Raw genomic sequence first — 11468 nt, 5'->3', positions numbered from 1 at the left:
TTATTATAGTCCAGAATCATATATATGAGGGCTGCATAATTTATTCATTGTTATGGCAGTACTAGCATTTGTAATACAGAGGCCTGCAATATGCTACAAAGCCCTCTAACCTTCCTGACCAGCCAAACATATCTGCTGTGTTTCTTCGGGCTTTTGATAAATCAAAACATCCACACGATCCAGCAAATGTAAATAATTTTAGTCAAAATAATGCATACATTCTTTAACCCGGTTATTTTAACAGTTAACAGATGTGTTTGTAAAGGGGAATTCCAACAATTTTTCAAAATTGCGCAGCATTTACCAAATCTGTATAATTCAATTTTTGAGATGTAAACAAAGTCGTCCCAAATAGTTTGATGTGAAATGGTTCATTGTAGAGCAACCTGCCGACTAAGGGTCGCAATGTCTGCAACACAAATATAGTAATTTTATTTACTATCCAAAATGACTAGCAAACCTGCTCGTCTTCTGAGTTTTATATGTAATGCATATACTGGTTAAATGGTGGTAAATCTAAAAAAAATGTGGTTTTTGGGGTATTATTTATTATTATTAATGGATTTCAAAAATATGTTTTTGGCCAAAATCTTATCTCAGAACTACTGTAAAACAATATCTGAGGAATCAGGCAGCAAATTGGTAACCATTTCATGTAATAACTTTCTGTGAGGCAGCTTATAGAGTCATTAAACTCCTCAGATGTCTGGTTCCTATCACCACCACTGTGAACAACTCTGAGTCACCAAGTTTCTCTAGAACTCATCAAACCACTCTGAATGACTTTGTTTACACCTCAACCATTTAATTATGCAGAGATTCTGAAAAATCAGTTGTTTTCCCATCTAGGAAGTGGATAAAGAGGGTAAAATATTTATTCCTGTCGTTACTCCAGCTTTACCTCTTGCTATAGCCTGTTGGTTTTTCTGTTACCTCATTCCTGAAACACATGACAAATGATATTTTCCACACTAACTACGCTTCCATGTTATCTGATTATCATGATTTATTTATTATTTTTGTGTGGATTAAGACAGAAAACAAAAATGACATACATTAAAGGCCCATATTCTACATTGTTTTGTATTTTTCTGTTTTAACATACCATAATTCATTAGACTGTTTTAACATACCATAATTCATTATCAAGACTATTTTTTAACGTCTCTGTTTCCCATAGAATTAAACAGGCTGTTTTCTTTTCCTATGCCTTTAAGACTGATGTATGTAAATACAACATAGCTAACTGGATTAGCAGATGTTTAGTTACTATATATGGACTGTATGAACCGAAGAATGAACAGTACGTTTTGAAACTTCAGCAATGTTTACATACTACATTAAACTAAATTTGGTTTTCCATGATATGAGGCCTTTAAGTTATCCAACACAACAGTAGAGACTATTTACACCTTCTGGGCAAAGCTACTGAGATCCATGTCTGTACTTTCAATGTGGAAACAATATAAAATCCAAAAAGCCATAATTCACACTTAACTGAGAGTGTGCATTCCTAAAGCATTCCCAGTGTCATGAATTAGGTATTTCTATTAAACTTGTCATTACTTGTGTAGACATCGAATGAGATTAGTCAGCTATTGATCAATATGAAGTGTTGACTTTGGCTCTCTTCCAGCTCAGTGACTTCTTAGCTTGCAGAGGATTTGAATTGGGATTAAAAGAGCACATCGCACATAACGCTACAGAAACTTTATTTCACACTGAGGTTTTCCACCGCCTGCCATTTTCGTCTGTGCCTTTCAGATTAGGAAGGATTAGGAGTCTGCCATGTGGGTCTCACTAATCTGAGATTAGCTGGATGGGAATAATGGGGTTTTCCAGAGACTCAGCTAATGGCCAAATCCCTGGAATGAGGCTGTCATGACGGAATCACAACACCCAGACACAACATCAAGGCTTTTTTTAGTATGAGGCTCTGGAGATGTGTAGAAGGAGAGCATTTTATTTTGCTTAAGCACTGGAAAAGTTGTATAGAAAGAGAGTGTTTATTTGGTTTTATTTTGGTCTAAGGCACTGGAAAAATTGTGTTTAGAGAGAGAGCGTTTTGGAATCTGGACTTAAACATGAAGGATTTGGCTTGGAAAAGAGGTGATGTTTGGTCCTAAGGGTGGGCAACGTGGCAAAAATATGACACTATGGTACTTGCATTTTCACAGTTTACAGTGTGTGTGTCATGATGTTTTTCTGGTGTTTGTGAACAAGTTGAAACATATCATTGCTGTTGGAACAAAATCTTTTATCTCCCACAGAGTAATTTTACAGGAGAAGTAAAGGATATGAAAAACAATACAATAATTTTATTATATTATATTAAAATATATTTTTATATTATTATACTTTTATTATATTATTGATTATAATTCAACATTTGTTAAGAAGGAAAGACAGGAAAATTCATATAATTGGTTAAAATAAATGAAGAAAATTATGTCATGATTGCCTGATGTCTGATCAGCTTGTCACAGTTTGTGCAGTTAATATACATGGGTGGTTGTTGTTTACTGGCTCAATGTAATTGTTCGAAATGTACTTTTGTAATAACTAAAATTTGGGAGAGGAACATGCCTGAAACCCCTCCTTCTTCCAATCTCTTGCCCAATAAATTCACATCCTCACCTTCCATTCCGAAGTTTTCACAGTCCCTACTGCCACCACATCACCTCCTTGTTTTTCAGTCCTATGTGAGTCCTACCACAGCTATGGGGGGTGGGTCCAACCTTCTAGCTACAGACAGAAGCCACCCAGAGCTTCAGGCCAAGTTCTCATAGTTGTCCCCCTCCCTCAATCAGTCTTCCCTCACACTACCACCACATGTTGAAGATACGGTCCAAACTCTGTTGTTTTGTATTCTGGAATCTCTAGACGATGCTCATCATATAGTCAGAGAACTGTATTCATTTCAGTGGCAGTCCATGAGCCAATAAAAAATAAGCATGCTTGTTCCAAAATTTAAACTGAATGGCTTTCGAATTACACTCTGGATACATGTTATTAATATCAGCGCTGCTGACTTTATGCAAGAAAGGCAGGTTTATACAGCACATTTCATACACAAGGCACAATTCAAAGTGCTTCACAAAGACAAATAAAAAAATTAAAATAAAAACTTTAAAAAATAAATAAAAATAACAAATAATACAGTATATTACTCAAGATTTTCCAGTACCTTAAGTGGGGAAACTCCCGGTCTGTAAGGTGTTAAACAGTCCCTCTGATAACAGTACTAGCATTTGCCTCAAAGAGAGTTGCTCAAACCAAATATAACCACTGGCTTGGGTCTTGTTCCAGCACCCTCAGTGAGGAAGATCATTGCTGTCATGTGTCAGAGTAAAACAAAAAAGGGATTGTTCAATCCTTAAGACAAAAGCTGGCATTTAGTCTCCAAGGGAGTTAATTAAACTCAGTAAAAACAATGTATAAATTCTTAGATTAACCCTCTAAATAAATAAATAAATGGAAAGTACTTATTTGTCAATGGCACAGGAAAAAGCATATCTGAGGCAGCTGATTCCAGCTTTGGACAGCAGTTACTCAGCGTGGCAGTCAGTAAAAACAACCACGTAGCTTCTACCACACATTAGTTTCTGGATTAAGCCACACCCATTTCAGCTTTGATATTTAAAAGGAGGTATTGAAAAAATAATTTTTCGACCATATGATATCTGGTCGTTCTCACGAAATCGCCTCAAAATATGTCCATAAGTATTTAAGTATTTGAATAATATGTGTAAAAAAGCATCATGCAGATAAAAAATATTCATATAATTTATAATTTATAACTATGTCATACAGCAGAACATTTGTTTATTTTACTATTTTAAAGTTTTTTTTGGCATTTTTAACCCTAATTCTCATTACTGCAAAGTGTTAACATATGTGTTCCACATTACTAATATATATATATATTTTTTTTTACAAAATGTTCTGTGGCGCAAGTAAAAAGAAAAACCTCAGCGGCTGTCAGTGTGTGGCTGAATACTGTATAGTCTATGTGTTTGCAAAATATTTACATTTTAATTATTAGCTTTAAAATACTTAGTCCAGCAACAGTATACCAAAAAAAACATTATTTACAAATACATATCACACCGTGGTAATGAGAATTCAGTCACTTAAATTAGAAAATGTTACTAAAGGTCTATTTAAAATCAATGAAATCACTCAGGCTTATTTTTAATTATCCAACCATGCATAATTTTTTGTGTGTCCAATGAAAAGGAAACAAAAATTACATTTTAGTCTTATGAATTTTTTCTAGTTGGGTCAAAGTATTTGTCCTGTTTGTGAGAATAATCCTATTGCTGTTGGTATCAATATCAAAACACTTTGAACAATACCCAGCCCTAGTGCTGTGGTGTGATATTGTCATGGTTATCATTTTGTCCACCCCATCAGGACCCTGATTAAGACTAGGTCAGTACTCATTATTAACAAATACTATATTTGTGATATTTGTGCTATATTTCCTTTTTTCATAGTTGCTTTGTCAGTAAAATTGCTGTTTTAGTGCAAAACAGTGCCTGGCTCTAACATTCCCGATTGAGCCAGTTACAGTTGAACAAGTGGATGTGATTCTCATTAGTAGACAGTAATAGTTAACAGCTAATAGCTGCCAGCTTATTATTAATGTCTCTCTCTCTTGTTCTCTTCTTCAGGTACTGCCTGTCTTGTGTTTTTTGGTCATGAGGGTGTCAGCTGATCTCACCTGTGAGGCAGTGCTTATGCTGGCTAGCGGGAACCGTTCATGTACGTCACAGTATGCGTGTGTGTGGGGGAGTGTGCATTTTTAGTTCTAGATTTGGCCATTTTATGTAGCTGTGTCCCCAACTAGCTCACCATCCATACACATTACACAGCTATTTGTGCTGCCTGTTCACTATGATTCACTGTAGATGATGCTCCAAAACCCTCTGAGACGTGTCAGTCATTGCCAGTCAAATTTAGACTTTCTGCTGGAAGGGAAAAAAACAATCATGACCCAAGTCTCAGCAAGAGACACTCACTCCCTATGAATAAATCTGCCAGATGAAAAGCATATATTTGTCTAATAGTTTTATGTTCAGGAGGCCTGGCAGAGAGAGGTTTGTTGCCTTGTCCTGTGATATCTGAGTAGAGCTGGCCTATTAAATCCTGTGTGCATAATTAGCTTGGTGCTGGCATAACACTGAAATCCCCAGTGTGGGGACTGGAAAGTGGAAATTAGCATTATCATAGTTGTATCACGGCAAGTTTATGAAAGGACTGGCTTAAAGATTTCTAGGAATGCACCGATATGTGAATTCTAGGCCGATATGAAAAAACAATTCATGTACATGTCTGCCAATGTCAATACTGATGAATACAAATACTAACAAATAAACATTTATACAATTCAAAATTTGGTGGATTGGCATCACAGAGAACTGTAACACTTATTTTTAGAGGGTTACAAATGCAATAAAATAAATAACCTGCAGATATTTTTGCGTAGCAGCCCAGCGTTGGCTCAATATTCTGCTCTTCTGGATTACAATAAATACATAATTGGTTTGAAATATCTAAGCATCTGTTTGATTTGCTTTTTTTAAGAAAATATAGCTCAATACTTACATGCAAATGTTAAAAAGCTAAATATAGTTAGACTCTGTCAGTGTTCTTGCGTATGATTTGGCATATTTGCTGTTGATTTATGTGTCTCTATCTCTGTTCTATATTGTTCAACTAACATTGTTAATGATTGCATTGATTAAACTGTAAATTTTACATATTTATACTAATCCTAGACAATATATCACAAGTACTGATTTCTAACAGTTGTTTTCATTCTTTTTTGCTTCCATTCTGCTGTTATCTCTCTGTGCTTCGGCAGTGAACTCTGTGGACCTCTCTAATCAGTCAGACAGCAATAGCTCGGGTGAGTGTCATGGTCAAACTTTATAGCTGTTCTCTCTTCCCATCTGTTTCCTGCCGTGATGACATATGCATAATCCCTTAATGCTTGTGTGTTTGTGTGCCAGGTGTATTTTGCAGAACATCCATTGATGGCATTGGTACCTGCTGGCCTCGCAGTATGGCAGGAGAAATGGTGTCACGTCCCTGTCCTGAACTCCTCTACGGAGTGCGATACAACACCACCAGTAAGAACTGATTTTTCCCATTAAAGACAAAAAAGTGGCTTTTTTCTGTCTTGTAATTAACTCTTCACTTTTAATAACATGATTTCTTAAGTCTGTCACTACATTTATTTTGAAACGTCAAGAACATGATCTAACAAAGATGAAAAAGTGTAGATTTTTATTTTTCTGAGTCACAAACAGCCATTTTAAGTGGGAAAGCTCATGAGTAGGAATAAACTTCACATTTCATTCACCTTATTGTTTTTCTGATGAGACAAATCAGTTGTGTACCCTGAGCAATGAGACTTCTGTTCTAAACGTGTACAGAAACTTGCTCAGAAAGACATCCAGCACATCCAACAGTATTTGCATCACTTTGCTTCTTTTATATTCATCTCATGTGACATCACTATGTGACTGCGCTGCGTTTCTTGTGACCGTGCTCTGTGTGCTATACAAGTTAAAGCGAGAGCAGCCACCAGAAACCAAAAATTCAGAAGTTTTACTGTATTCCTATGTAAGCTAGCCGACATGACAGTGTTTAATTACTACAGTGTGATCCATAACGTTACCATTTACTGTGGAAAAGGTGTCCAAAGTAATCAAACTGATCAACACCATCACCACAGACATAGCCCTGTAGCTGGTCCACACAGTTCACTGGCTCATTATCCTTATAGTTGGAAATTTAGGTAAAACATCTTTTTATTTTTTTTTAGATTATAAAAACTCATACAGCAAAACTTTTATTGGCATAACAGTAATGTTAGTGTTTATGTCAGAACCTAAATGGGGAAAGACATTGAATCAGTAACTACAGTGAACTACATGTGAATCAAAAACAATTACTTTTGTTTCTTGATCAGACTGCTTTTTTTACTAAACTGAATCCACCATGATTCTCACACACCAGAAGATGGTCATTAATATGTGGTCACTGCAGGAAAAAGGACACATGACTGAAACAGATGAATAATGATAGAAAACATTATAGCACACTGAAAGCTGCAGTTCCAGATGCTTATACATTTTAACTATGCTCACTATAGACATGCAGAAGGTTTCATACTGAAACCTTGAAGACAGTCCGATACAATACAAAACCACCATGTTTTCTTTAAAAACTACTGAGCTTGAAAATAATCTATTTTAAGCTTATTTAAGCACTTTGCTTATGTTTAACATCTAAAAGTAAGCTATCATGCTCAAATTACCCAAATGCTCTACTAGCCCACAAGAAGAACTACAGAGCAAACTACATCACATCACTCAATGAGCCTGTTTACATCATGTGTTTTGTGTCCGAATCTGGATAAATTTTGGCAGGACTCCATTTATACTTTTTACTAAAATGCATCCCCAATTTGACCAAATGAGATCTGATTGTACTTTTCCCACGTAAAAAGCATGTCGGCACATACATCATTTCTGTTTTACCCCATTATATAATACAATACGAGTGGTCAAACTCGGCCTTAACGCTTTCATCAGCCTGGAGTGCCTGAAGGCTTGGTTTGGGGCTAACTTCAGCCTCTTATATGCTCCAACTTTGGTGTCCTTGTTTATTGTTAAACAGGCCCAGTGAGTGTGCTATTTCATGCTAGATTTGTTACAGGATTAAATCAGATTTATTCTTTTTTCTCTCTAATGTCTGATTTATCATTTTCTGATGATATTGTCCCGATAGCAAAACCATTTAATACTGAGATGCTATCTCTGAATAAAAGGGGCAACACTAGGATTGGGCAGTATAACAGTATTTAACTATGATGCTGGCATTTAAAAATGATATTTCAAAATTATAGTGTGTCAGATTTCTATTCCATGTCTGAACAACTACATTCCACCCACCAATAGTTTGCAGATAAAAGAAAATAAGAGACAGAAAAACTAAGCATAACAGTCGCTCAGCTACACCCTCACAGAACATGTTCAATGTTGGCTTTCACACTCCAGAGACTCAGCTTCGCACTCACAGATATCCTCTGAACACTTGTCCTATTATTATTAGCGTTCTGGAACTAAGCCTGTCTGACACGTTTGCTTAACCAAAATGCTATAGAACCAAACAACACAAAAGGGGTTTGATTTTGGCTTTTTGGTAGTAAGTCGGAGTCAAACTGCAGTGCAGTGTGTGGCACTGTTTGGGTCTGTAGCCTGTTCACTAAACTAATGTTAAGTTAGCTGGTCAGGCTAAACATCCAAACACAACAGAACAAGTTTAATTTTGCCTTTCTGTCCCTTCAGCACCAGTTGCTTGACTTGAATCACTGTCATCTTAACTGTGTCAGTGCTTTAGTTAGCCAGAATCTAATATGTGGTAAGCAGAGCTGTTATCATGCTAGCTAAGCTAATGCTAAATAGCTCCTCTCTCCTGGTTAGTAGCACTGTTTAACATTTTGCAATTGTTAGATAGATGGTGTGACATTTAGTGAATGATAGCTTGAAAATTGTGCACTGCATTTTTTAGTATATTTAGTAAACATACAAGCAAACTGAATTTCAACAAAACCAATTTTAATCTTATAACGCAGGACAAGAAAGCATGAAATGATGCAAATCCTTTACGTCACAATACCTTTAGGACCCCATGGTAATTCCATACACCACGGTAATACTTCTAGATGGTTTGAGGTTCTGAAATAAGTTAAACTACTTATGAAAACAAGTAAAAAAGTCAATGTAATTCAGGAATTATAATGCATTTTACTCACATACTGCGGCATATTTCTAACAACATGTTGACATTGGCTACTGTAAATAGTAAATTAATCAAATTTCAGAGGACACTTCAGTTAAAAATTACTGGACAATGACAGTTTTGTCTATTATGAGTCACAAAATGTGTTAAATAAGACCAGAAAGCTAATGAGATAAAAAAAAAAAAATTAAAAAAAAATTCACGTTGCTTTAAAAAAATTGTTGTCAATCCTGACTGTGATAGTAAATGTTTTGTCTGTTAATATTACCATCTCTGTTTTGGCTTCTCAGTCACCCTTATCATGACCTTTTCCATGACCCACTGTTGAACCTTTATGCTGGCAAAGCGCCATTAAACCTTTAGCTTTGCTCTGTCACACACATACAACATCAGGCTTTTTCTCCAGTACAGCCTGCATATCCCATAGTCATCTGGCATGTCTCTCGCTGTCTGTTTGTATCTCTCTCACCCTCTTGTTGTCTCTGATTTCAGAGTCGGTCTGTCTCTCGTGCTGATGTGTCTCGATGTTAAATCATCCCCTTCCCTGTGCTCATGTACTGCTTTTGCTGCCCCATGACCAAACACTGAACACTAATTGCTGGCTGTTATCGATTTCACCTAGCCAAAATCACACAGACAGAAAAGGATAAAGATGTTCCAGGGGTCAATCACACTTAATTTTAATGAGCCTGTATGTTCATCAAATCAGGCCAGTGTACAGACCTTTTGAGTGGCAGGTGCTTAAGGGCAACCTGAATATATATTTATGTCTTAAAGGCACAGTAATAAAAACAGCCTGTCTAATTCTAAAATATATATAAATATAAATAGCACTTTTAAAATGGTCATGTAAAAATTAATTATGATATTCTGTTGTTTTTGGTACAAAAAACCACATAAAGATTTAAGTGGGCCTACAAATCTACTGTCAGCCAGAGGTTTGGAGCTTGGGAATAATTAAGTTTAGTTCAAATGGTAAAATACAAACAGGGATAACAAGCCATGCCTGAGCCATAGCCATACCTGGTTTATTTTTATTTTATTGATTCAATCAAGTCAACATTCTGTACATTGCTAGACTGTCTGTCATGTGTACATGTTTGAGTAGTGTGCGTGTGTGTGTTTGTGAATGATTGGGTACGAAGGTATTCTTCACATCTTTATTTAGCTTTATAATCCATCAGTCTTACATAGTAATCATTCAGTTAACTTACACACACACACACACACCAAACATTAAAATTTAAAATAGGACAGCCTTACTATCCTTCACAGACTTTTTCTCATATGCATACATTCACACACACAAAAACTCAGGAATTCGCTTGTTTAAGTAGTGTAAAATACATAATTCAGTGCAGTATTATTGAGTATTTATCTTAGCACATTTTACACATTCTTGAAGATGAATTTAAAACAGACCTTAGTTTCTATATATAGATTGTATGGACTGAGGAGTGAATGGTTTATTTTGAATTTTTTGGGGTTTTTTATTATTTTTTTTTTATATACCACATCAAAGTCTTGTTATAAAATAACAAGGGACATTTCTTTTTCCATAGTATGGGCCTTTAAAGTAGGGCTGCCAAAGTTGACATAATAAATTGTAAACACTACTAAATTAATAAATTATTAATGCTACAGTTTTTTAAGGCCCCTAATGCATTTTCCTAATGTGGCCCTTCAAACCACTGTAGTTCTAGGCTGAAGCCCAGCTGCATGCATGCTGTATGATGCTGTGATAGAATCCACTATTGTAGATTGTGGCCCTCGCTTCAAATAAAGCTTCTAAATGGCTTTTAAAGGAATATCGTCTGCACTTTTGGTTAGACTAAGCGACTTAGTTGGACAGTGCCTGTGGGAGACCTACGGATAAATCAGCAAGTAAGCAAACTAACAAAAGCCACAGCAAAGTGGAACACTGCAGTTCCCCAAGAGAGACTCCACTGTAATAAGCATCCATGAGCTGTGTAAACAAGAGTGAGAGGCTACTGTTGCAGACGAGTTGGAACCATCGACTGGATATATGATATATAATATATGGATAATTCTGCTGAATTAGTCCAAAGTCAGACTTCAAAACACATTTTGGATATTTAACTGACTTGGACTTTAGACTAAAATCTTTTTGCTTTGAGTGACCCTATACCTTATTTATGATTGTGTTATTAAAATAAATGATTAAACATTCTAATTCGTCACTTACAAAACAATCATAACTCGAAACTTTACCAAATGTTACTGTCTTGGAAGTGATAATTTTAGCTAATTTTGAGCATAACGCAAAAACGCTTGTCAGTACAGGCCTTGCAAATACAGCTTTGAACAGTTGTACACACATAAAATTTTTCATTATATGTGTTTTGGTAGTGACAGTTCTTAAGGTTACGTACTGATTCTCAGACTTTGGGACACATTTAAAAGAACATTTTTAAAAAATACAAAAAAACATAAGTTTGTAAGTTGAAATTTAGGGATTACCTTCTCACTGGACGCTAATGAAAAGGTGTTTTTTTTGTTCAGGTTCATGTAAACCTAACATTCACACAATGAAATCAATATTTCATTAATGAAAGTCATAAATACATTTTGATAAAGCTTTTTTGTCCACTTATTAATGGTGAAAATTAATTAAATTAATTAAGTGAAAA

The 11468-nt window shown here is 35.6% G+C and overlaps 1 protein-coding gene across 2 annotated transcripts in view; it reads left to right on the top strand.

Annotated features, from left to right (window-relative positions):
- Positions 1-11468, top strand: part of LOC118822395 (corticotropin-releasing factor receptor 1) — a 31403-nt gene that overhangs the window by 1737 nt on the left and 18198 nt on the right. For both annotated transcript variants that reach the window (XM_036591426.1, XM_036591435.1), the window contains exons 2-4: positions 4677-4767; positions 5870-5914; positions 6018-6137. In XM_036591426.1, the coding sequence (XP_036447319.1) occupies positions 4677-4767; positions 5870-5914; positions 6018-6137 (256 nt within the window). The remainder of the gene's footprint in view (positions 1-4676; positions 4768-5869; positions 5915-6017; positions 6138-11468) is intronic.

Source organism: Colossoma macropomum, unplaced genomic scaffold, assembly GCF_904425465.1.
Source record: "Colossoma macropomum unplaced genomic scaffold, Colossoma_macropomum, whole genome shotgun sequence".
In the NCBI taxonomy this organism is placed as follows: domain Eukaryota; kingdom Metazoa; phylum Chordata; class Actinopteri; order Characiformes; family Serrasalmidae; genus Colossoma; species Colossoma macropomum.
Note: the sequence above shows the minus strand (reverse complement) of the source record. Positions and strands in the feature narration are given on the sequence as shown.